Genomic DNA, 27,343 nt, shown 5'->3' on the forward strand with positions numbered 1-27,343 from the left:
GTTGTTGAACTTGACAAACTTGATTCAAAAACTTACATGCAAACTCAAAGGCCTGAAATGGCCACAACACTCTTGAAGAGCAAGATACAGGGATGGACATACTTCACATATAATAAAGTTGTAATAATAATAGTAATAATGATGATGACGATGACAATAATAAAGTGGTAATCACACAGAGATGGGCACACTGACTGAAAGAACCAAGTAGAAAGGTCAGAAATAGTTCCCCACTGACTCCCTCACCCACATACGGGCATCTGATTTAAGACAAAGGAGCACGTGGAGCCACAGGGAAAAGGGAGCTTTTCAGTACATGACACGGGGACAACTGGGTATCCACGTGTGGGGAACACCACCATGAATCCATCACACCATACAGACATAACAATCATTTCTAGATGGACCCTTAGATTTAAGTGTGAAAGGTAACACAAAGTGCTCTTAGAATATAACTTAGGAGACTGTCTTCGTGACCCCGGAGAAGGGAAGGGAATAAACTAGATGCAGAAAGTACAATCCATGAAGGAAATGGTTGATAAATTCAACTACTTTAAAAACAAGAACTTCCATTCATCAGGAAACAAGTCACGAATGAGGAGATGAGTTCTGGAACACATGTAAGCAACAAAGGGCCTTATAACCATAATATATAAAGAAATTTTACGAGTTGGCATGAAAAAATCAACCCAGTTAGCAAAGAGGAAAGACCCCTCCATGTGCTTCATAGAACAGGAAAGCTAAATGAGCATTAAACAGAGACAGAAGTGTTCAACCTCATCATGCCACTTAAACTCACAATGTGATGCCATGAACCAGCAACCACGCGGCCAAGAATAAGTCTGAAACGTGAGGGGGGCATCGGTATGTGCGGCCCCACGTGCTCTCAGGCGCTGCCGCTGGGAGCGTACAGTGGCACAGCCCCCTTGGAAAATGGTTTGGAATTATTTGGTGAAATGGAAGAGGCCATATCCTATGACCCAACCATCTCACTCCCAGGTAATCCCCAGAGAAGAATGTGCACCTGTGTGCCAGGAGACACATACAGGGATATCTAAAGCAGCGTTGTTTCTAATAGCTGAAAACTTCAAACACCTGTATAGCCACTTCCAACAGCCTGGAAAAACACATCATGGTATATTTATATAAAAAATAAAATAAAATAAAAAAATACTACATATGGGCGTAAAGGAATGAATTGTTGCTGCATGCAATAAGGACGAACCCCGGGAATGTGATGTTAAGCAACGGAAGCAAGCAGTATAAGGATATATTCAGTACAAGGCCGCTGAAAATTTTTCAAATAGCAAAACTAGAAATTTTTATAAAATTTTTCAAATATGCAAAACTAGAAATTTTTATAAAAAATTTTATTATTTGGGAGTACGAACATATATGGCATATATATATATATACATATATATATGCGCCAAGGGAATGCTCCGCCTGGAATTCAGGATGCGGTTAACATCCAGAGATGTTAGACAGTAAGGGGATAGGATAGACAGGGTTGCAGAGGAAATTCATAGGTAATATTAATCTTCTTTTTCCAAAACTAAGAAGTGGGTATAATTGTTAGTCGTATTATTGTTTTAAGTATATTTAATAAGTATCCTTTGACTTTTACTCAATACTTAATAACAACAACTTTGAAGAATTCTAAATCTTTTTTTTTTTTTTTAAGATTTTATTTATTTAATTTGACAGACAGAGATCACAAGTAGGCAGAGAGGCAGGCAGAGAGAAAGAGAGGGGAGGAAGCAGGCTCCCTGCTAAGCAGAGAGCCCGATGCGGGACTCGATCCCAGGACCCTGAGATCATGACCTGAGCTGAAGGCAGTGGCTTAACCCACTGAGCCACCCAGGCGCCCTGAAGAATTCTAAAATACAGTATTTGAGGAACACTAGAGAAGTACCAGTCATCCTGATCGTATGAATTTCTACCAGGTACTGAGTCATTACCATTACAAATGTCTTAAATGCAGTAGCTCACAGAGCTCAAGATCCTTGGAGGGGGCAGGTGTTTAAGTACCTTGAGTGCACCTAACAGGGACCAGTATGTCGGCGATTCTCGGCATCAGGCGAAGAGGCTAGCGAAATCCATTCTCTGCTCAACAGCTGAGCTGTCCAACGGTTCAACAGGGCTCATTCTAACTGTGGCGAGGCCCTTTACTTCCAGCCTGCAGGAGTGGAGGAAACACCAGCCATGCCTTCAGCCTGCGTCTGGCTGATGGGACGCAAGAAGCATGAGGCCCTCCCGGGCTTCCGAGAGTCTACGGTTCTGCAGGAGACGGGCTTGTCACAAACAAACAGATACTACTGCCCGGGATTCGGGACAGGTGCCCACATAATCTTGTTTCGGTTGGTGTTGAAATGTTTTACCCTGGGTTTGGAAGGAAACCACGGGATCCACCAACTACATCTGGCCCCAACTTTTAATAAAGTATTCTTGGGAAGAAGTTTCCCATCACATAGGAAGAAATACAAATATTTAAAAAGCAAACAAGTCATCGGCTGCTCTCAGACCTGCTGCCATATGCTTTGCTTTTTTGAGCTTACAGCTTAACATTAAAATAACAGGCTCGCATTCCTCAAATATCTCTACTGCTGTTCCTTACTTATTCTACTTGAAAAGGCTGTCAGCTGCTGTCACTTGGAAGCATTACCATATTAGCCACCACTGTTTACTGCTCACTGCATGGTGTGGCTATTAGTTTAATGATGACACCCTGGGCTGTCTACACAGGAGATGCATGGTGGAGCCTACCGTCTAATGAAGGTGTTAGGGGTGGGAGGCAGGGAACGCCGCTTTATAAATATTGATGAGAGAAAATGACTTCAGTTGCATCAAGGTTGTCCCTTTAAAGTGCACTGACTTCCTGAAGATCCCCGGGGCTAATCAGCTTTGGAGGAAACTCAGAAACACACTCGGTGTGCAACAGAGCAAGTGTGAGGCCGGCACAAAGCAAAACCCTGAAACAAGGCTCTTTAGTGCACTTGGCACAGATAGCTGAACCTACAAAAGAAATCTCTAGTCAGAGGTTGCCTGGATTATAATGAGAATTTTCTCGATGGGGAGAAGAGAAGTGCCCTTTTCACTTGAAGACAAAGAAATGTCTGTAATGGAAATGTGTGAACCAATTTTCCAAGGCGAGCTGCTGAAATGCACTGATTAAAGACAGTGAGGTGATGAGGCAGAGAAATAAAGCCAAAGTCGATCCACTTAAAATTCGCCGCGGTGCTGATGGCTTGATTTCCCCAAGTGATGAGAGCTGCCCTGAGCCCCCGCCCATATCCCCCTCCCCCGCCCCCCCACTCCCCAGCCACCACTAACCCTGCCACTTAGACAATTAGAACCTGCCAGTGTGTGCGGTGTTTACTGTTTCTGGCTGCTGTGTCCTGGTTACCAGACTACTCCACTGCAGATAAAACGGGAACTGAGCACCCACATGACAATGCCCTTCTCCACAAAGCCTCCCCGACAGGCCTGGATTCAGGGATTTGGAGGAATGTCGAGAAGATAAGCAGACAGTCAGGCCTATGGTAGCTTATGATGGCAATTCTTCAGTTGGGTACAGAGATGAACTGATTTATTTAAGGAATTCTAGCTCCTAGAGAATGAACCAAGGCATAGAGAGGTCAGGTACCTTGGTCCTTAAAATACGGTACCAGGTACCAGGTACCTAAAATACGACACCCCCTGGAATTAGTAGAAGGTGCTGGTAACAAGGACAGATCAGCCACAGAGCGTGTTTCCCAGGCTTGTCTTTGGGCCTGTTCGGTCTAACTGCTGCCGGAGCTGGGCATATCTGCAGTAGCATTTACTCACTATTTTCTTCAAACTGACTTTAAGATGACTCATTTAAAAGATCTGTCATCTCCCCCTGACCAATAATTTCTGTGAAATCACACTTTGATAGGCAGTAGATTTTTTTTTCTACTTAAAAATGTAAAACTATTACAGTAAAAATGTTCATCCACCATCCACCTAAAATCATCTTGCGTGCACCAAAGGTACACACTAGAAAAGACCCAATAAGGTATTTTTAAACTAAATAAGATTTATTAACTAAATAGATAACAAATAAGGGTGACCTAACGGGTTATGTTTGTTTCCAAATATCATGGAGAAACAATAAGGGAAGTTAGTACTATTTAATCCTCAGGATATCCACGAAGGACTTCAATGAAATCGAATGAAGGAAGGGAGGAGGAGTGAAAGTGAGTAACTTTCTGAGTATGGGAAAACAAAAGGCCAGGAGCACTTACATAAAATTCTCCGGATATTCACTGAGGGCCATGTCAATGATATTCAGAGCATCGTGGTAATGCTTTTGTGCAGACAGTAGGAGGGCAAGGAGGTGCAGGGAGTTGGCGTCATCACCTTGAAGTTGAAGAGCTTGGCGGACGTACCCCAGAGCCTCTGGGATCTGGTTTAAAACAAAATCAAAAAGAATTTTAAAACACGCATGTATGTGCGTACGCGCACACACACAGACACACGAAGCTACCACTTCAATATCTGATTCTCTGTAAATATCAAAAGTTGCTTCACCCTGTGCCACATTCAGATTCTAATCTCTGTGATCGCTCCAGGATATTAACCACAGACATGCAAGCAGATGTCCCCTTGAAGCGATGGTGTGACCCAGGGAGTGAGGCAAGAGGCTCTGTTTCTCTGTAAGATTGCCAGTCCCAAATCTTTTGTTTTTCCTAAAACACAATTTCTCTTTTCTGCAAAGCTGATGCACTCTTGATTGTGCCCAGGATAATTTCACTCTCAATGGACAGACATACAATTTGCCAGAGGTTCTTAGTGGAATTAAACTACCTTAGCTGAACCATTCTCATTTTTTAAGGTCTCACTGAAATGAAGTACACAGTGAGTTGCAAAACTTAAACAGAGTTTTCCAGACGATCAGACACCTGTGAATCTTTCCAAGTTCCTCAGTCCAGGACACCTCCATTAGACATCAAGGAAATATGCAAACAAACAAACAAACAAAAACCCCACACCTTTCCAAACTACAACCCCAAATAGCTCCATCTGAGAAACAAATTGCAATGCCACATACAAAGCAGATGTATCCAAATTCAAATAGGACGGGAGACGGGCTTAACCTTGAAAATGCAAGAGCTGTTCAAGACTTTCTTCAAAATCACCCAAGCACCACGGTAGATAAAATGCATACATAATGGATATTTGAACACCCGAGATTCCTTGCAGGTTTAACAGTGACCAGGAAGACTTAGAACCTGACACTGGATTTCGAAATAGAGCTCGGGACTGAAGCATTCTTACACAACCTCCCCCGGGACTTCTTCCAGTCCGCCCCTCTCCTCCAGCTCCAGTCCATGCCGGACCTCTGCTCGGCTCTCCTGCCTCTTCTCGGTCCTCGTCTCCTCACTCCTTCAGGAAGAAGCCACGGCTTCCCAAACCTCTTCACTTTCCTCTCTGATATCCTATTTTTGACGGATTTAAGTTATAAATGCTGGCTACAGAGCCTTTCTGCCACCAAGCCACAGCCTTAGGGCTGTCACAGCCCAGCCCTTCATTTATAGGGACGGAGCCCGGTCCAGGGAGGTGACATGGCTTGAGCGCTGCCATCCAGCTACTGACTGACTAGGACAAGAGTGGCACTAGACCTTCTGATTCCCCTCCTGTCCTCTCCTCCTGCTCAAATGGCATTGGCTTTAAAGACAAGAGGGCTACAGCCCTGGGCCCCTGTCCAGCAGGGACATCGTCCCACAGAGTGTGGGCCTTAGGGTGTGGGCCCACAAAGGTGGAAGCTGCACCCACGAGGCCTCATCCTCTTATCCTCGCCTCAGGACGACCACCCAACGTGTGGATGGCACCCAGCCTGCGCTTACAAGGAGGGTGGAAAGGCAGGTCTATTCATGGTGGTGATTTGCAGGTATGACCAGAACAAGCAGGACAAACTGCTTTATGGTACAATATGACGTCCTTGAGGGCTAGATGACTTGAAGGAACTCAAAGCTGGTTCCTTCACGGGATGAGCATTACTGGGTGCCTAACACATGTCGGGCAGTGTTCCAGCTGCTGGGGTAAAGCGATGAGGATGACGGACAAGGGCCCCTGCTCTCATTGAACCTAGTCTGGGGAGGAGGACAGATCCTGAACAGAAGAGCTGAGCAGGAGGAGGGAGAAGCGCAGGCCGCTGGAAGGAGGCTTTGCGCAGAAGGTGAGAGGAGCTCCCAGGGGAGGGGGGACCAGTGCCCAGCTGCTGCCGAGCAGCTCCTCATTGGTACAACTGTGAGCCCCACCACGCCAGGTGACAGGGCCTGTATGGAGGAGTCATCTTGGTCACCACTGGAAGCCATTCCTCCACACCATTCCCAGGCCTGTGGGGAGTCAGAGGCATGCCTACAGCCCAGGCCTGCCCCGGGAATGGCATGTCTGGGGAACTGACCTTTGCTTCACCCGCCAGTCAGCACTCAGGAATGTGCTGGGGTTACCACCAGTGTCTTGCACCTGGTGGGCAGGCAGGCATGAGGCCAGAGCCTCAGAGCAGCTGGGAGGGGACGGGAGGGGGTGAACGTGGCCAAGGCAGCTTCTGGAAGCTGCCATTGAAAAGATGAAGGCCAGCAGAGCTTGCCTCCCCAGCAAGGAGCATAGTCCCGAGTCCCACATTGGGAGGAGGGAGCTACTGTGACTGTCCCTATCTTCTACATGTTATAAAGGAAGCAGGTAACTCTCGCCCCTGCCGGCTGGCATCTTCGCCGTGACAACCAGTGGCTCATTCCTCACCAGGCAGCTCAGCGCTGGGCCTGCCAGCAAGCAACAAAGGCTCCTTGGTGACTCCTGGGCTCAGGGCACATTCCATGAGCTGCATCTGGTGCTGCCCTCCGAACCCTCCCGAGCTGGGACTTCCTCTCCCAAAGCAGAGCCTGCGACACCTGTGTCTTCCCAGCAGGGGCTCAAGCTGACCGAAACACCCGTGTCTGTGCTGTGAGGAGTCAGCATCCTCTCAGAAGAGACCCTAGCTCCAGGTCCGCCTCAGGTGAATGAGGAAGACCAGCTACGGCCTCACACGGAGGCGCTGAAGGAACTGTATGGAGACGGAGCCCCGGGTTTAGGGAATGTGGGAGAAACTGACCTGTCTGGAGATGGCCAGCTGCAGAGCCAGGTAGAAAGCTGCTTGGTGATCTGTAGGTGACAGGCTGTGGGCCCTGAAAAAGTATTGGTGGCCATTAGTACACGGGAGAGGCCATCCTGCCTTTCCTAGCCAATGGGTATTTATAGTTGCTGTTTCACACCAAAGCCATGTATTTAACTATGTGATGTTTCACTCAAACTCCTCTCTGGTCCACCCACAAATGTAACGCATGTTCCCTGTCAGGACTGTGTGCAGGTAGGACACAGGAGCGTGTTTCTGTGTCTTCTCTGGCATCTGAAGTGGCAGCCCGTGATTGTTGGCTCCGAGGAAGAGCCCGAGGGGAAGGACCTCCGGGCGCTGGGGTATGATCCCCCAACCCCAGCAGACGCCTCCCCTTGGGCCGAGCAGGAGAGGCCCACGTGTCATGCTGGGACATGGGGAGCTTCCAAGTGTCCTTGGCAAAGCGACGGCTGCTTTGGTTAAGTGTTGGGTTGGCCTTAACGCTACTTCATCCAAATGTCTGGATTTCAGAGAAACGGTATGAAAATCAAAGACCTGGCTTTGTTTGTAAAATAAGGTTTTAGTTTTTGATGAACCAAGGGAAGAAAAGAAGGGTTCTCATTCAGTCTTTTGAAGCTTTTACTAAGTTCCACGCAGTTTACTAATGTAGACTGTGTAACTGTGACATGCAGGGCTCTGTGGCCGGGCACCAGGCGTGGTTTTATTAATTGGCCTCTGACAGTGGATGGGGAGAGGCTGTACCGGCCTCCTACCTAACAGCAAACAGTCATCCTCGCTTTTATGTGGAAGTCGACTGTACTCCACCCGGAGTAACTCAACATGTGACTATGTACAAGACATAATTCTGCATTTAAAAATTGGGGAGGAAGAGAAAAACAAACTTTCACTTTCTTTAAAAGGCACTATGGGGCAGACTAATTACCAATGGGGGGCAGATGGTAAACAACCCTTCATGCTCTTCAGTCAATACTCGGTGACTAAAGGAGGATCTTCCACCAGCAGAAAACAAATTCGAGATAAAAAAGGAAGCCAAATCATTATGGATTCAACTGCATCAAACATGCCAAGGATGGTTTTTCTGTAGTAATAAAGCCTTTTACTGAAACCGTCCATCCTGCTATGGAGAGAAGGCTCAAAAGTCTTCCAGGTATTTGGCTACCAGAAAATACACAAAGTCCAACAATTAGGGCATTGCTTAAGCAAATGTGGTAGCTCCATGCTACCACATTGTGGGTAAAAGTGTTGTGGTGGGGACCTGGGTAGTGGAGGCGGCGGGGGGGGGGGCGCTCTGTCCTTTTGTTAATCTCAACAGCAAAGCACCTAAACTCTCATTCCTGGGGAGTCTTCAGTGGTGACCTTGCCTTAGGACACAATCTTAGTTTAAGAGGTGGTGACTGAGTAGTTGCCTGTGTCACCTTTTTAAATGTCTTATTGCTATGCGAGGTCTGATCTGTGGGCTCCAGTTTTTCTTTTTTTATTTTACAAGTATTGGTTTTCCATGAATTTATATATCAAAGAATTTTTTTTCTTCAATATTCATAAAAAGGGAGATTGGAATATCATGGTTTCTGTCTCTCCTGATTACTCAGGAAAAATGACTACAAAATTAATTATGAAGAGACTCTGAATTATTTAGCATTATTTATCTTATCTTCTTTCACAATTGATAAAGCCAGGTTTCTACAACTTTAAAAAAAAAAAAATTCCTCAGAGCTATAATTTTCTCAGCCCAGTCTAGAGTTGTCACAAATGAAGTTAAGTCAAATCATGCCCTCTGCCCAACACCAACCGAGGGAGAAGCTGGCAATAGCCCGGTGAGTTCGGGGAGTGGGCGAAGATAGTCCTAACCAAAGGCCCCACTCTGGCCTCATCATATAATGACTAACTGCTAGCCACAGCACTGACTGTGAAAGGAACAAACCAGAAGGGATAGAAATATCAGCCTTCCATGGTGCATCAGCGCAAACTGAAGAACTGCCAACTTGACTAATAATGGATATCCAACTGCCAAGTTTCTAGGAGACGCAACTTAAATATACACATTTGAAAAATTTCACTTCAGTAATTTGGCTAATGAATTAAACTGACCACTTTAGCCTATGAGAACAACAAAGAGATAAAGGAGAATGTCCAAGAAAGCAAGAAACAGTACACAGTGATGAGGTCACACAGACTCCAGAAAACTTGCTTCAGTCAGGCAGAACAGCTTCAGCAGCCATGCTTCCCGTGGCAAAGCCACGTCCCCAGAAATCCGCTCAGCAGAAATCGGCACGTTGATGCAGGCAAGAAGGACATTAGTGATCTTGAGAACTACAAGCCTGCTGGACTTGCACATGGATTTTGTTTTTGTTTTTGTTTTAAATGTAGGCTCTACACCAAGCATGGAGCCCCATGGGGGACTTGAACTCATGACCTTGAGATCAAGAGTTGGATGTCGAATTCACTGAGGCACCCTGGTGCCCCTCTGCACATGGACTTGAAGCACCCTCATAAAGCCTATTCCCATACAGTGAGGACCTGGTGAAGCTGCTAGGAGAAAGCCAGAGACCTAAAAATGGCACCACAGGGACACTCACAAAAGCACTTCCCTTGTCAAAGCACTTCCATATCCATTAAGTCAATTCCTCTTCTATAAGGAAAGAAAGAATTATTAGATTGCTGCCTCACTGATGTTGCCCATCTATCCATCCACTTACTCCCATTTATTCACCTACCCAAGTAACCCATCCACCCATCTATTCCTCCATCCATCTATCCATCTGTCCACTCATTCTTCATCCATCTATCTACCCGAGGCACCCATCCATTCACTCATTCACCATCCAACCATCTGCCCACACATCTATTCATCTATCCACCTGCCCAAGTCATCCATCCATCCATCCATCCAACCATCCATCCATCCATCTATCCACCTATCCATGCACTCATCCACCTATCCATCCACTCAACAATCCACCCAACCATCTATCCATCCACCCTAGTCATGCATTCATCTACCCATCCATCCAACCATCACATTATGCAGTACGTACTGTGATGCCAGTACTTTCTCCAGCCACTGGGGAGGCTGAAGATGAAAGAATAATTCAAGTGCCCTTCCTTCGGGAGCCCGCCCCCCTGCATCCCACAGAGGGGGAGACCAAAAGTGATCACGCCCTGAGAGAGGTATGCCAGGCTGTTATTGAAAAGCATGGACTGGCCTCCCAGACCACCCAGCTAAAACTCGACATGCACTGAGGTCACACCAGTGCTTCCCTAGACTCTGTTTCTAACATCCTCTAGAACTGAACCAAGAATATAGAGAAGACTGGACAATTTGATCCTGGCCCATAAGACACATTCCTTGTAACAATCATAACTACAGTTTATAAAGCATCTACTATTAACCATCCTGTCTAAGAGCATCCAGCTAAAGCAGTAAAGCCAGAAGCGAAATCCAGAGGCCTGGCCTCCCTACCATCACTCTGCTGTCTTGTTCAGTCAGTTTTTGAGGTCCCTTTAGTCCTGATTCTAGTGGGCATGACATCAGTGTGTTATTAAGAAAAAAAAATATATAAACCTGATGAAAGCTATTACTCAGGAGTTACACACATAGAATGACCAACTTGTCCCAGTTTGCCTAGGATTGTCCTGGTTTTAGCATGGAAAGGCCCACATTCTGGGAAACTGCCTAGTTCCTGGCAAACCGGGATAGTTGGTCACTCCACGCCCACAAAACATACCACATTGACTTAAACTCAAGCTCAGAGGGAGAGAGAAAAAAGAATGAGATTGGACATGCTGGGTCACTTTGTATGGCAAACGCGAACGACACCATGTCCCCTCTTCTTTGTGGAGCAACCTAGATTTCTGCACATGGTCAGGGGAGGGGGGTGAAGTTCCTGAAACATGCTTTCTACTCTTTGTAGGCTTGTTTTTCTCTGGAGGATGTGAGATCCCTTCAGATCAGCTGTACACCTTCAGAAAGTTTTGCAGACAACACTGTTTTTCTTCGTGACACTTCTGTACCAGACAAATGAGCTGGTTCAGTTGCCTGGGCTGAGTGTATGAGTCAGCAAACAGCTGAGGGTCTCGGGATTAAGACATAGTCATGCATCTGGTATGTTTTAAAAAATCACCTCTTTGCGTCCACTAGAGAGCAAGTCTTTCCGAGTTCTGACTCCAGTGATAATTGAGTTAATTTTCACGTGCTGTAACTATAACACCATCCCTTTCCCTTTTTAAAGCAGGCTTCATGCCCAATGTGGGGCTCCGAGATCAAGAGTCCCATTCCCCCCAGACTGAGCCAGCCAGGGGCCCCCACCTCATCCTTTCTGAGTCACACCGCTTTCTCTTTAAACAAAAAAATAGTCAAACGATAGTAGACTTAATAGAATTGTGGGGAGAAGATTTACAATGCACAGCAAATAAGTACTTCTCTGCCAAGTGGTTTTTAAATACCTGCTTACATTTAAGAAATAATACAGATCATTCTTACTTACTTCAAATCATTCCGTTATAGATTTACATCTACAGTGTACCAGAATAGTTCCAGTTAATGGATGTATTTGAAACAAAATAATTTTATTCCTTTGAAAAATATTATTTTTTTTCCACAAATACTAATTTAGGTTAGCCTTCCTCAAGATGGTCATGTAGGTAAGCAGGATTTCATTACTCTTTATTCCCATGAACTAATATATTTTTTAAAACCTCTATGAATTGAAACCTAAGTAAAAAAGGAACAGAAAGGAATTTCAGGCCAATGGAATGGCTGTTATGTAACATGAAGTTACGAATTCTGGCAGCTCAAGGCAGACCACCACCATGGCTGTTTTTAGAGAGTCGGTAAGATGTGCTGATTTAAGAAAAGTGAAACAGATGTGATGACCACTTTTGTAGGCATCCATGTGTGGGTTTGACAAACTAGGACTAGAGGACATAAAACTCCAAATCATTTGAAAGGGAAATGCTTCTACACTCCATGCTGGAGAACGTTAACAAAAGCTTAGCATAGAGACAGAAGGTCTGTTGGCAGATGTCAACTGGTACTTTGTGCTATTAGCCAATTGGGGCGGGACTGGCAAAGTGAAGAAGCCATCAGCAAGCCCGCTAGGAAACAAAATGAAACAGAGACGAGAGTCTTCCAGTCACTGACGCCAAGTGATGATGATTTTATGAGAAAAGGGAGGTGTGCATGGTGACAAATGTGTAGGCAATCCCCGTTCGAAGGAAAGAAATTGAACGAAGGTTATTAGGTATTGAGAGGGCCTCATGAAATTTTTAGGTAAGCAACTAAGTTTCTTTTTTCTTTTTTTTTTAAAGATTTTATTTATTTATTTGACAGACAGAGATCACAAGTAGGCAGAGAGGCAGGCAGAGAGAGAGGAATGGAAGCAGGCTCCCTGCCGAGCAGAGAGCCCCATGCGGGGCTCGATCCCAGGACCCTGAGACCATGACCTGAGCCGAAGGCAGAGGCTTAACCCACTGAGCCACCCAGGTGCCCCAGCAACTAAGTTTCTAATACAACTCCAAGAAGTCAGTGCGACTCAGATATATTCAAGGTGGCAGGATCAATACCCATTCAAGATTTGACATCATGGGGTTATACTTTCAGGCAATGATTTGTTAGGGTGATTTATTACACCTGCAGTAAGAAACAAAATTAGGGCGGCATGGTATAGGAGGGACAAGGAAAGCTTGAGTGGGAGTCAGGAGACTCTGACCTCAGCAGCTGTGTGACTCAGGTAACTATTTTTCCGTCCTGTGCATCTCGGTCCCTTACCTGCAGAAGATGCACCACTTGTTCTGTCTGTGTTAACTGGCCCGAGGATCAGGCTTGAGAAGGAGTGGGAAAGAGCCCTCAGGCACTCTCTAATTATAAAGCCCTCTCCTAACTTCCCGAAGATCATAATGACGGAGACAATCACAAGGTTTATGGAGCACGGTGGGGTAGCAGGGTCCTGAGATTTGCTCACCTGCCATTAACCAGTATTTTAGAAAGATTACCCAGTATTTTAGAAACTAATAACATAGCATTTCAGAAACTGTCCTAAAATCTGTTTTTTTTCATTCTGTCATATAAAAATCTGCAGCATGACATGTAAAACAAAAGCTAGCAAAGAACGATCCCTCTTCTGGGTGAGGACAGTTGCCTTTAAGAAAAGGAATCAGCTCCCGAGACATCCAGAGTACCCATCTTCTTAGAGCTGAAATCATTTGATTAGGAATGAACAACACGTGCCCAAATGTAGGTAAACAGAGTAAGAGTGCGGATTACACGGCAACAAGTCAGGCAGCAAGTTTTGATACTGTATGTTCAGTGCGCAAGATGAAAGACTCCTGGGGGGAAAACACTGTTTACATAATCTTTATAAATATCTCTTCTTTTTATACTTATCATACTTTGGTGTCATTATGAACAGCCGAGTGAAAAGATGAACTCCCACTCACCTCTGAAATGCAAGAAGCGCCTTTCTCTGTAGGACCTCCTGCATCCCTCGCAAAGAAGCTAAGAAAAGGGTTCAATTAGTCAGTGGCATGGAATATCAGGGAGTTTTTGACAAACACGAAGCTCATCATAAAACCTATACATTCAACTGGAACAAAAGCAACACGTTTGTGGCCCCTACGTGCCTGCAGAGGTGCAGACACCGGGCAATGAAGCCCAGGCCGACTCCAGACATGTGCACTTGATGGGCACCACTGTGGAGCCATGCTTCGGGGAGAGTATGAGTTGGCAGGTGACCTTGATGCCTGAGGCAGGGGGCGCTGTTGTCAGAAGGCCAGCTGGGAACTCCAGAGGGCGCAGGCGTGTCTGGGTAAGGACTGCCTCCATGGGGTGGTATGGAAGATTCCAGCACCAACGGTGTTGACTAGAGATGGCCTTCAGAGGTCCTTCTGGCACTGAGAAGCTATGACACTGAGCCAAGGGAACTAGCCTGATGCTATAAAAGGCCCCTTTAAGTCACACTGGACAATGGTCAGGACCTTTAATACCTTGACGTAAACACAAGGGAGAGACCAGGCAAAGCCAACACTGACACTAGAAAATCAGCTGGAAAGTGTGAGGCCATCTTGCCGCGAGCCCACATGTTCCCTGTAGAGAGCATGTGAAAGATGGTGCCCTTCGAGTCTGTCAAGGGAAGGTACTTTTTACTGGGGCAAGAGCAAAAGTCCTGGAGGAACTGCTTATGGGTGGAACTGAAAGGGCCCGCTTGAACATCATCACGGGCCAGATCCCTTCCTGCCACCGCACTGGGAACGGAGGATGGCTGTCCCCAAGTGCCAGATGTGGCTATCACCACAGCGAACTCAGAATAACAGGGACGAAGCTAGAGGGAACCTCAGGTGATCCTACTGAGCCATGAATAAGAGATGAGGATCAACTAGGCTGAGCCGCTCTCCCAAAGCTACAGGGTGCGTGAGAGGTGGGTCCAAACTTGGAATCGATAGGGATAAACACAGGGCATTACACTCCTGCTTCACTGAGAGTCTACTACAGTTAAAGCAAGGTGCTGGCAGGTGTCTGCTAGCGCACCATGTATGCATGAAAAATTAGCCAAAATGCCATTATTGAGAATCAACTGATATGTGAAACCTCTTTAAGTTCTTGGATTATTTTAGGGCAGATGAAAGAAGGCTTTGGGGTAATCTGTAAAATTAACTATAGCAAAACCATAAAAAAAGAAAAAGTAAATGAATACTATAAAAATCAGGAGAGCATTTTCTCTTAGGAGTCCTGTGACTGGCAGGGGGCACACGCAAAGTTCCCCAGGGGGCTGGCAGGCTTCCACCTCCTAAGCAGGGTGGAGATTACAAAGATATTTGCTGTATCCTAATTCATTAATTATACATGGGTTTTTGAAATTTTTTTGTATTCATATTATATTTAACAATGAAATGCTGAAGAAATATTAAGAGTTCAGGAAAGTAATTAATCAATTTATACTTCCTGCAAACACATAATGGAAAACTTCATTAAGGATACAAAGCATAATTAAGATTTTTAAAAAATAGCCAGAGTCCGTAAGGTCTATGTACAACCCAAATGCATGTCACCGCATGGGTGTTCGGTAAGTTGCCACACAGCATGTGTAAACATCTGTGAATTTAAATGTACCCATAGAGAAGGGGCATCCTGAACAATCAAGGGAAGCTGCCTGGAGGAGGCTGACCCTAAACTCTTCCACATTCCAGTACCTGAAATCCAATATCTCCTTGTGTAGGGACAGCCCCACCAAGTGCCGGGGTGGATGCAGGTGCAGGCTGAGTGGGGGGAACCATCTCTCAAAGGCCCCCTCACCTTCACCTCATGGCAGATGCCCTGAACCTGCATGTTGGGCACTGTGCACCACTAGCACATGCCCCCAGGACCTTGTTCTCTGCTCTCCAACTCTCCAGCCAGTTTGAGCAGAAAGGACAGCAGCCACAGGTTCCCACATGATGGCATGCCTGAGTGATCCAAAATACGTGGCCTCCTGCGACAGTCCTCTCTGGGGACTGTGGGAACCCTGCAGTGCAGACTTAAGCTCCCAGATCCCAGGGGGGGCAGGGGGACGTCTCTCACCATCAGTGGCCTGCAGACTGTACGTGAGCCCCAGAGCTAAGTAGCCTTTGGCCTTGAACTCTGACGTTTTCTCTCCCGCATCTACGACAGTTTTGGCAAACTTCTCAGCCTCTTCCAACTGAAAAACCAGACAAGTTAAAAAACAACAACGACCTGCAGAATTTCTAACATGAGTTCCCATAAGCATCTGCTGCCAAAAACAGATTTCTGATGAGTCACTGTGAAAATCACTCCCAAATCTTCCGACTCCACTGCGGCGATTCCGTTTTCTTTATTTGAGTCTCTCCAACGGTCCTCAGGGTTCCCACCTTGCCTTTTTTCTTTAACGTTTTCCTTACTGCTTTTTTACCTTCTTTTCCAAAGTCATTTTCATTCTTGGTGGGGTGGGGGTGGTTCTTATCTTTTTTATCTCTATTTTTTACTAATTGATTTTCTGTTAGGTATTCAGTGAATTCTATATATATTTAAAATAAAGTCCTTGAAAATTTTGTGTCTGGGTCCTTCCTTCCTTTTTTTTTTTTAAACGACAAAAAGAATACATTTAGGCTTGGATTCTCTTTCCTACAAGATGTTAATGTGTTCAGGACTCCCCGTCTATTTATTTTACAATGCACATCACATGGACCTCGTGCCAGCAGATTCCAATGAGAAAATGTGCACCTGTAAACTACACCCACAATAAGACCTTCGGTATAATTCATTAGAAGCCAAAATAATAAGATTCATTCCTTCAAAATATGGCCAACATTAAGGTCCCGGAAGCTGGGTGAGAGTATCTGGGAGTTCATTATATACTCTTTACTTTGGTAGAGTTTGGAAATCTTAATAATAAAGATGTAAAATATAAAAACAGAAAAAATCTGTTAGGCTCATCTTTAAAAAAAAAAAGTCTGTTTATTTTTGGTCTTAGATCTATGTGACAGTCACGAACAATGCCATAGCTGGAAGGGGCACGACAAAGTTCATGTCTGGAAACTGGCATTTTCAAAGCTGCAGGGTCTGGCCCGCTCCCCGGCCTGCGGCTGGAGCGCGCCTGCATTGTTCCCTGCCAGTGGCACCAAATGTTCGAATCCTGCACGGACCACACGACACCTTCACAGCTGTGAGAGTCAGGTGAGAACCTGCTCTTTCAAAATGTCTTTTTCCTTCTACATTTCCCCCAGTCCAACTGAGCAGAAGAACACTTTCTCACAAGGCTTACTTTTGTCTCGCTGGGTGAGGAAAAGTGGAAAAAAAAATAGGCAGCAAGGACCGTAATGGTGAAGACCCTTAGTAAGGCACTACGGTCTTTTGAGCAAATTCTTCTTGTAATTAATCTTTTTTTTTTCCTTCTAATTAATCTTGATGTGAAGTTAAAGAAAAGAAATTAAAACTGGATCGCATGTGGTAATTATGTGTACCAACACCTCAGCAGTTAGTGGAGGCTTTTCTATTTTCTTCAATGGTGCATTTTTGAGGTACTGGAACTGTTACAAACCAGACTAGCCCCCAGTTTGTATCTGAACAAGACTATCTGAAGAGGAAAGCCTACATGAAGGAAAAGGAATGAGCATGGTTGGCTTACACAGGAGCTGAAGGAGCGGATGACTGCTTTATAGAAGAACTCAGCCTTGCTAAGAGTGATTCATTCGGTGACATAAACCTTTTCAGCCCCGCACCCCCTGCATCTACAGCAAAACTTAGGTGAGTATGAATTCCAATTCTACTTTATCAATTCAACTTTTGAAGCATTTGAAGCACATTCCCATGGGGATCCCAGGAACATGATTTCCGTCAGTCCTAGGATGGGTTAGGGAGGCCTGAGGGGGTCTGGGGGCCGTGCCTCTGAACAGCCTTGGTTTTTTTTTTTTTTTTAATTTTTATTTATTTATTTATATGACAGACAGATCACAAGTAGGCAGAGAGGTAGGCAGAAAGAGAGAGGAGGAAGCAGGCTCCCTGCTGAGCAGAGAGCCTGATGCGGGACTCGATCCCAGGACCCTGGGATCATGACCTGAGCCGAAGGCACAGGCTTTAACCCACTGAGCCACCCAGGCGCCCCAGCCTTGTTTTTATGTAGCTGAATGATTGCTATTTTCTCTCAGTGCCTTGAGGTGGGAAAGGCTGCCACCTTTCAGCTCAGTGCCTGTGAGCGCAGGGCCCTAGCCTTACTCACCCAGTGAAGGGAGCCCATGCACAACTTCGCGGCGAGGAGCGGGATGGTAGCGTCGTCAGGCTTCAGACGGATACACTCTTTCAGCACCTTCACGGCCCGTGCAGACTTGGCAAAAGGAGATTATTTCGGTGAAACTCAGAAGTTTTTGATGGAACCAAACACTAAGGCCTTCCCTGAGGGGTTCTGGTTAGGAAACCTGTTAATGAGGTTTTTCAACCTTGAGCCCAAGCTGAGGACGGCGACAACCAGGGTGTGGGGCTCTTGAGGGACTGGGGAGTGAACTGTGGTTAGAACAAGCAGAGGTGCTTCCCTGGAATCACCCTCATTTTCTTCCTTACTTGTGTAGCCATTGTAAAAATAAGAAGAAAAAAAAAAGACAGGGAAGGCTTAAGTTACTATGAAACATAGACTATATAATTTTAGAGCACTCTATACTAAATTTCTGCATCCACTTGGCCCAAATAATCTCCTACCTCAGACTAAATAAGTCACTAAATGGTCTGAATTAACAAGAAGTACAACGGCTCCTCCCTTTATTGAGTGTATACTATGTGGGGGACCCTGTTCCACGCATGTTACGGGTATTACCTCATTTACCTAGAACGGTTCTGTGAGGGAGGTGCTGGGATGGCTCCACTTTGCCAAGAGGACCTGGAGGCCAGTGACCTGGCCCAGGTCAAGGCCAAAACCCCAGCAGCTGGACTCCAGAGCGTGAGCTTCCAACCAGTATCATATGCTACCTGATGTGATATGTTGCTAATGATCACTAATGGCCTCCTCCTCTAGGAATACATTTATGCTCTCAAATTAAGTGAAAGGGTCTGTGTGAAGAACCAGCCTTGGTTTAAGCTTGTCTTCATATGACAAAGTTACCAGGGCTAGAAAAAGGCAAATATGTCTGATTTTTTTCTTTTCTATGCCATGTCCATGCTGGCTCCCAAATCACTAAATTTGATCGCTCTTTTGTAAATGACCACAGGACAGCTTCCGATAGATGGTTTAGACTTCTCCAAGGCCTCATATCACCCCTTGGAATTCTGGGATGTGAACACTGACAGGGAGGATGGCGCCTCCCAGGGGGTGACTCACTTTTCCCGCAGCCATGAGAGACAGAGCAAACTGGTACCAGAGCTGGAACTCCTCGAAGGCAAACTTCATGGCTCTTTCCAAGCACTGGTGGGAGAGAAGAACAAAGGCAGACATCTGAGAACCTCCAGGGTCACAAGCGGATGAGTATGGGTTTGCGTCTCTGCACATTAAGTCTTACAAAACCTAAGCATTCCCTTGGAAGCTTAAAACAGAATCTTCCAGGACCATCCACAGTTGACTAGAACACAATCCTGGGTCTCACGTGGTTTCTCATCCAGGACAAAGAAGGAGGCAGGGACACAAACAACTCAAATACAAGGCCTAGAGGGACAAGTGCCCCATGCATGGGAAAGTAATCACAGGATTCAGAAACGACATCCTGCAAAAATACTCCTTAAGCTGGGCCTTGATTAATGAGAAACAAACAAACAAACAAAAATGCAGCTATGATTTGGAAGGGGGGGTTATGAACAGCCATGTAGAGGTGACAGGGTACGCTCTGACTGGAGGACGGCAGGTGGTTCCGTATGAACCTAGCTTAGGGCACATGGGCAGGAATGGGTGGAATCAGGCTGCACGGGGGGTGTGGGCTGGGCCCACGTCACTGAGTCTGACATGGCAGCTCTGTTTCAAGGATAGCCCATCTCCTTCCTCCATCCCAGCTTTGGTTCTCCTTCCTCTATGGGGGTGGTAATCTACAAACACACTCCCTCTCTGTCAGTGAGGAGCTTCTGGCTTCCGCACAGAGTGGTAATGATCACATCAGAGCTTAGGAAGTTCAATTGCGGGGTCAGGGGAAGGCTGTGCTATCAGAATGGAGACAGACCAGGAATAAGGTGCATAGAATGGTCCAGGGACCCAAGAACCAAGAAATGTATCCGAGTTAGAAGCAGCAAAGACAGGCCACCCAAGCAAGGGGTGGCTGGTGAGGTGTAGGGACTGAAGGAGGCCTCCAAAGTCTCTGGGACCAAACTCCTGGCAGAAAAGACCCTTGTGTATGCACGTGTGCGTATGTGTGTGTTTATGAGAAAGAGAAATTTTTTTAAAAGATTTTATTTCTTTATTTGAGAGAGAGAGAGAATGAGACGAGAGGTCAGCGGGAGAAGTAGACTACCTGCTGAGCAGGGAGCCTGATGTGGGACTCGATCCAAGGGACTCCAAGATCATGACCTGAGCTGAAGGCAGTCGCTTAACCAACTGAGCCGCCCAGGCGCCCAAGAGAGAAAATTTTTAGAATAAAAGGAGAATGCGGAAGAAAGGATTTTTTTAATTAATGAGCTTGGTAACAAACATGGTGGGCTTGAGATGTCACATGGATGACTTACTAGAGATAATTAGAGACAATCTGGGGACTTCAGAGAAGATCTAACAAAAGACATACCTTTAGCTGAGAGAAAGACAAAAATAAATGGAAACAAATCAGTACTACTCAAAGAGTTCTATGTATTCAACACAATCAATCCCTATCAAAATCCAAATGGCATATATATATATATATATATATATATATATATATATATATATTTTTTTTTTACAGAAATAGAAAAACCTGTCCTAAAGTTCACGGAATCTCAAGGAACTCCAAATCGCCAAAATAATCTTCAAAAACAACAGAGCTGGAGGACTCACACTTCCTCGTTCCAGAGCTTACTACAAAGCTACAACAATCAAAACAGCATGGTACTGGCATAAAGACAGACCCCAAAGAATGCAAAGCAGGGGCTCAAACAGGGATCTGTGTATCGGTATTCGTAGCTACATTATTCACAGCAGCTAACACATGGAAGGGACCTCAGTGTCCATCCAAGGATAAACAGATACACAAATTGTGATGTTAACACACAATAGAATATTATCTAGCCTTAAATCGACTTATTTTTTTAAAGATTGATTCATTTATTTTAGAGAGAGAAAGAGAACACATGCGAGTAGGGCAAGGGGAGACAAGCACATTCCTCACTGAGTGGTGGGCATGACGCAAGGCTCGATCCCAGGACCCCAAGATCATGACCTGAGCCAAAACCAAAAGTCGGACATTTGACCAGCTGAGCCACCCAGGCGCCCCTATCTAGCCTTACATTGAAAAGGAAGGAAATTTGGACATAGGCTACAACACGGACAGACCTTGAGTAGGTGATGCTCAGTGAAGTAAGTCAGTCACAGAAAGACAGATGTCATGTGATTCCACTTGTATGAGGTACTTAGAGCAGTCAAAATCAAGAGACAGACAGCAGGATTTGGTGGGGGGCGGGGCGGGGGGAGTAAGCGTTTCATGGGGACAGAGTTCCAGCTTTACAAGATGGAAAGCGTTCTGGGGATGGACAGCGCTGAGGATTGCACCACACTGAGGGGGTCTTCAAGGTCACCGAACTGCACACTTGAAAACGGTGAAGGTGATGAGATATGTATTTTACCACAAGAAAAATAACTGGGGAAAAAGTACATTCAAGAAAATAGCTGACACCCTCGGAAGACGCTGGAGGACGTGAGAGGAGTGCTCGCAGGGACGGCAGCTGGGGCGGGACCTCAGGAAGCATCTCAACTTCGGGGCCAGGAAAGGAGATGCAGGTAGGGTTTCAGGACGGAGAAGACGAGAGGGTCAGGGCGCTGGAGGCCCAGAGGCCCCGGACCAGGCAGTGGGTGGCCCAGCTCTGGGAGCGCAGTTCTGGGGTGTGCTGGAGGGCGCCCCCTGAGGAGCAGAGGAAAGAAGGGTGAGTGGTGAAGCACACGCCTGTGGAAGGAAGATCAGAGACTCACCATGGAGGCAACCTGAGATGAAGGAGCAGAAAAGGCCCCCCAGTGGAAGGCCTTCTCTTCAGAAGGCTCTAGAAGATGAAGAGGAGAGTCCTGTCCTAGATGTCCAACTCAGCCACTGTCTTCCCGGCAAAGATGGGATGAAGTGGGTGTAGGAGCAGAGAAACGGAATAGAGCTGGGGGTTTTCAGAAAAGCTTTAAACAACAACTCCCTCAGGGGACAGAATGTAGACATCAGGGTCACCTTGGGGACTGGGGTGTCAGGCTCTGGCGTCTGCAGCACAGGGCTGCCAGTTCTCATGATGCTCTGTGGCCGGCCCCAGGCAAGGAGTGAAAATGGAAGTTTCAGGATTAATGGACAGACACACAGGTAGGGGCAGGGGGCTGGGGGACATAGGAGCCACAGAGAGGGTGACAGACTATAGAAAATGATGAAGGTGGATTGAGGAAGTAGGAGAGGATCTGGGCTGGTATTTACCTAGAAGGTTCCAGCAAATTGTATGCTAGCTGGTTTACTGGGGAAACCTGCCCTAACAGATATATATTAAAAAGTGAAGTAGTGAGCATTTAACACGTACCACCTATATGCCTAGTGATGGTACAGTACAGGCATCTGTAGATCCCATGCAAGATGAACACTTAGAGCCTCATTTTGAGCTGGCAATGTGCTTAGCCCAAATCTGTGGACATGTGACTTCACTGTGGGCGATGTGATGTCAGCAGAAGCCGCTGGGCGAGGCTTCAGCAGGGGTGTCTAAGAGGAGGACGGTCTCAGCTGGCACACACCTGCCCTCAGCCCTGGCCCTCCCACCCGGGACGCACATTTGGTGCTGGAGGTGGGGACGCCAGTAATGGGAGCAGCCCACTCTGTAGAATGGCTGAGCAGAAGGAGGGAAAGCATTAGGTCCTTGAGGCCGTGATGTGCTGTGGCTGTGACTGCAGCCTCTCGCCAGACTTGCTGTCATGGGGGAGAAATTCATTCCTACTTGGTTAAGTCACTGAGAGTTGATTTTGTTAATTACATCTGGCTACACCTCTCACTAACACAGGCACCAAAGAGCAGAGCTGGGATCTGAACTTGGCCCAAGAGCCCTCTTAAGAGTTCTACTATACTGATAAGAACAGGAAGCCCTTAAGAAGCCCTCACTGTGCCTTTAAGAAGCACCTTGGGAGTGAAAACCAAAGCTTCTTGTTGAAAAGATCAAGTAGGCAAGATGGGCAGAGGGGAGACCCCATCTAGGCGTGGGGTGGGATGGGCTGGCAAGACGTGGGGGAGGACGGGTGCCACAGAGAGAGCCTCAAGTGATGAAAAGCCAACAGTACTTGGAAACTGAGTGGGGAGATGAGGGGTTGTTGGGGAGGAGGAACCAGGAATCCGGATCACGCTGCTGGAATCAGGCAAAGGAGCCAGTGCGTGGAGAAGGATGCAGAGGACATCGAAAATGAGGTTTGTCCTAACAGCTCTACATAGCCAGCTCACTGCAATAGAACCACTAAGTACTTAAATATATACACAGAAACATTTAAATGTTTAAATGCTTTTCTTCTTCCTATTGCTAGAAGGAATGACAAATATCAACTGTTTTCCCAATAAACAGAAGGAGCTCAGTCGCTGAAACAAGCCTGTCCTGAATCAGAAAGCTAGATGTTACAAATGAGTGTGCATCCTTATTTTCTTTTGTGCCAAAGGCTAACATACTCATTACACAGTCACTGAAAAACACTGGAAGCCTAATTGGTATAGAGCTCTGTTCCACGTTCTATCAGCCACAGTACCAGGAAAACAGCAGCTCTCCTGAAGAGCAGATCCAGAGAATCTTGGGGATATGAGAGAACTTAAGAAACATCCAACTGAGGTCCCCAAAGGAAAGGACATTTGTCATTTTGGCTTCCTCTCACCTCAAAACTCTTCTGAAGTTTTTGTACTGGGAGTGGGGAATGGTGGGGGGTATGCCCTAGATAGAAGGAAAGCAGCCTCTCCACCTGTCAGTAATGAAGCCTTGAAGGAAGGAAGCAAGAGGGTGTCACGTGACCCAAGCACAGCCAATCAGACGCTCCTGCCAGAGCTCAGCACGGGGTGGGGGGGGTGGAGGGTGGACTGGGATGTCATTCCTAGTGGCAGGGCCTGGGGGCCCAAAGAGCACCAGGGTGGGTGGAGGCCCTTGAGCCAGGCGTGTCCTCCCAAACTAGGCCAGGGACCTTGCCTTCTTAATTTCTGCCCACGCCCATTCTTCAGCCTTCTGTGGATCCTGTGAGCAGTACACATGGATGAATGCCTTTTCTGCTTGAGTGAGCGAGTCAGTTCTGCTACCTACAGCCAAGGCCCTGAATGTCCCCCAAGCCTATACTTCAGGCTCTTATAATCAGCTCCTGCCTCCTAGCCCCCAAGTAGTCGTACTGTTTTGTCATAGCCGTTTGAATGGACTAAGACAACATGCCTTTGGATCACACTATGAAGCCAGAGACATGAACTATCTTTCTTTTTTTTTCTTTCTTATTTTCATTTGAGAGAGAATGAGAGAGACTGAGCAGATGGAAGGGTCAGAGGGCAGCGGAGAAGCAGACTCCCCGCTGATCAAAGAGCCCCACACAGGGCTTAATCCCAGAATCAAGGGGTCCATCCCTGGGATCATGACCTGAGCTGAAGGCAAACGCTCAACTGACTGAGCCACCCAGGCGGCCCACCAGGAGTCATTTTAATTGCTTTACAACAGCCCCATTGCTCATCCTAACAACTCTACCAGGAAAAGTAGGCACTGTTATGGTCCTCCATTTATAGATGGGGAAACTGAGCACAGACTACAGTCTAGGGTCCCCTGCATGACTATGTGGGGTCTCAGTGTATTGGTGGAAGGGCAGGACCTGAATCCGGGCAGTGTGGTTCCAGAGTTGGAGCTCTGAACCACAGCACTCTGCTGCCTCTGCGACTTTAATTACAGACATGCCACTCTCGCTGAACTTATCAGGCCCACTTGTGCTGTGTAAAGCAAAGTATAGCTAACTAAAAGGCCCCTAAAAATGCCACATGTTCCTTGAACTGTTTTGAAGATTCAGTAATATTTTTTACTGCTAAAGGGGCATGGCCTCTTTGGGATCCTTCAGGCTCCAAAGCACTGAGGCCTTTCCAGGTGGCAGAATTTTCGAGAAACCTCACAGACCCCATGAAACCCACCAGCACCACATATGATATCAAAAGCACTAAGGTTTTATCAGTCAGGCACTTCCCCTCTACTGTCTTGTCTTTCACCGTTTGGACCTCTTCCCCATAACTAAAACAACCCACAGCCCACAGAAAGTCACTGGTGTGTCATCAACAGAGTCCAGAAATACAAGCCAGCGACTACAGATTAGCCCTTCACCCCCAATTCTGAGGTGTCTGAGCTCCAGCATCATAGCTGATGGCCCTGTCCTCCCAGGGCTCTTGGCATCTTATATATAGTGATGACTCGCTGGCTCTGAGAAAGTGCCCAGAGAGCTCCAGGTGGTTCTGGAAGCCCAATGCCAAGCATACCACGTGGATATAATAGCACATCCTCCCCTGTGTTCCGGTAAACATCACGAGTACACAGTCCCTCAGTAGCTCAGGCCAACATACCTCAGAAACAAAAGGAAGCCCTCTCCCCGTGAACACATCTGAGAATAAAAGGCACTTGGGTTGACCCTGGAGGCATTTGCTACCCACAGCTTCGCCTCCTGAGATGGTATGCTTGCTCACCCAGTTCTGACTACCCCTTTTAAACACCCTAATCATCTCTGTACACAATAAATGAAAAATTTCCGGTTTCAATATAGTAGCGGAGATTGCAATCAGAATATATGCTTTAAAATGAAATAAAATAAAACAGAAACATTCACATTGTTCACATAATGGCTCCAGTCTGAAAGAAGGACTAAGGAAGCGGACTTTTGAGAACACGTGGGTGTAAGGTGGACTGGGGGCAGGTAAGGGGCTGCTTCCGTCCCCCAGCCCTGCATGGCTAGTGGCTGGGAAGGGGACAGCAGTGGCATGGGGCCAGGCGAGAGCAGTCACGTGGTGAAGGTGCTGGCCCTGGGCCCACGGCCCAGGCTTCATCCAAACTCCCTACTCACCAGCCATAGGCTGTCGCAGGGTAGAGTGAAGGAACACGTGTCAGATGCTTAGAAGAGTGTCTGCCCCAGAGCCAATGCTATAAACGTTATCACTGTTGATGCTGCTTTTATGAAAAAAAGAAACAGCAGATGCTGAGGACCTCCGAGTTTGACCGGAGGGGGAATGAAGGAGGAAGAGAGGAGCCCTGGGAATGGTGTGGAGGTGCCGGTGGGTGACAAAGGACAGATGGAAAGGGAGACATGACAGCAAGATTCTGGCCCTTTCGCCCTCGCAGTGTCCAGTGGAGAGGCGGCAGTGTGGCCTGGGCAGGGGGACATGGGGCAGGTGCCTGGGTCGGGTGCACCAGGCGAGCCACCTCCCTTGCAAGGAAGGAAGGGGGCTGTGGCAGTGCTGTTATTTCTACCAGGAAAGAAAGGCCCATTCGCCGTCATCACACTTCTGCCACCTCACTAAATCCCAGATAATACCACAGATATTTGGTAGGACAATAATTACACTCTAAATGGCATCCTAATCATTTGAGTGCGGTTATGAAAATGTCACTTGCAAAAATCTTGTTTCCTTTTGGGAGCAAGAGCTCCTCCCTTCCGGTCTCTTATTTTGGCTTTTCCTAGACCAGCTACCTCTGAGGGGGATCCAGGAATGAGAAGCTCTTCTGGCACATGGAAGGGATTTAGCAATTACCTTCCTGGTACCCAAATCCCAATGACATGAACTGGGTGCATGGCAGTGACAGCTGGGTACTAACCACAAGCAAGGAAAAGCCAAAGCCTATTTTTGGAATTCGAGAGCGAGATTCAACAGCCAACACCCAGGGGGGAGGGGGCAGGAATAAAACAATCAGATACCCCTCAAATTTAGCCTGCAGCTTATGTCTAAAATCCACCAGTGTTAAAATAGAACAAATAACCCAGCGAACCGTCTTCATTATTCACCTCTGTGGGCAGGTTGGCTGTGTCCTCAAAGTTCTAGTCACAGAGATCCTTCCGCAGCTGAGGAAAATTTTCTTTTGTACATCATATATCCTTAATGAGTTAGTTGATAAATGTAATCCTTTGCAGTTGTGTAAAACTGTGGCTTTTTTTTTTTTTTAACTTTAACACAGCACATAGATAATATTTCATGTCTTCACTTGCGGCAGTGAAAAACTACCTAAGCAACTGGGACATTTTGGACTACTATCTTTTTTTTTTTTTTTTAAGATTTTATTTATTTATTGGACAGACAGAGATCACAAGTAAGCAGAGAAAGAGAGGAAAGGAAGCAGGTTCTCGTGCTGAGCAGAGAGCCTAATGCGGGGCTCGATCCCAGGACCCTGGGATCATGACCTGAGCTAAAGGCAGAGGCTTTAACCCAATGAGCCACCCAGGCGCCCCTTGGACTACTATCTTTAAGACAGTGTCTGGCTTTTTTTTCCTTTACAGATAGGGAAACTGAGATGCAGAGGGAAGACAGGATCTGCTCAGGGCCACTGAAATCAGAGCTCTGGTGCTCAGTTCCGAGCCCCTATTTCTAAATTAATTACAAATAAAAGTACACACGACAGTGGAGTTTGAGAGATCTACT

At 46.5% G+C, this 27,343-nt stretch overlaps 1 protein-coding gene across 6 annotated transcripts in view; it reads right to left on the minus strand.

The window, feature by feature from the left end:
- TTC7B (tetratricopeptide repeat domain 7B) overlaps positions 1-27,343 on the minus strand; it is a 244,048-nt gene that overhangs the window by 83,245 nt on the left and 133,460 nt on the right. For all 6 annotated transcript variants that reach the window (XM_082733934.1, XM_082733932.1, XM_082733930.1 and 3 more), the window contains 6 exons: positions 18,934-19,017; positions 17,845-17,949; positions 15,690-15,807; positions 13,574-13,631; positions 7,118-7,190; positions 4,269-4,429 (listed from right to left, as the gene is read on the minus strand). In XM_082733934.1, the coding sequence (XP_082590060.1) occupies positions 4,269-4,429; positions 7,118-7,190; positions 13,574-13,631; positions 15,690-15,807; positions 17,845-17,949; positions 18,934-19,017 (599 nt within the window). The remainder of the gene's footprint in view (positions 1-4,268; positions 4,430-7,117; positions 7,191-13,573; positions 13,632-15,689; positions 15,808-17,844; positions 17,950-18,933; positions 19,018-27,343) is intronic.

Source organism: Mustela nivalis (genome assembly GCF_964662115.1).
Source record: "Mustela nivalis genome assembly, chromosome: 6".
Classification (NCBI taxonomy): domain Eukaryota; kingdom Metazoa; phylum Chordata; class Mammalia; order Carnivora; family Mustelidae; genus Mustela; species Mustela nivalis.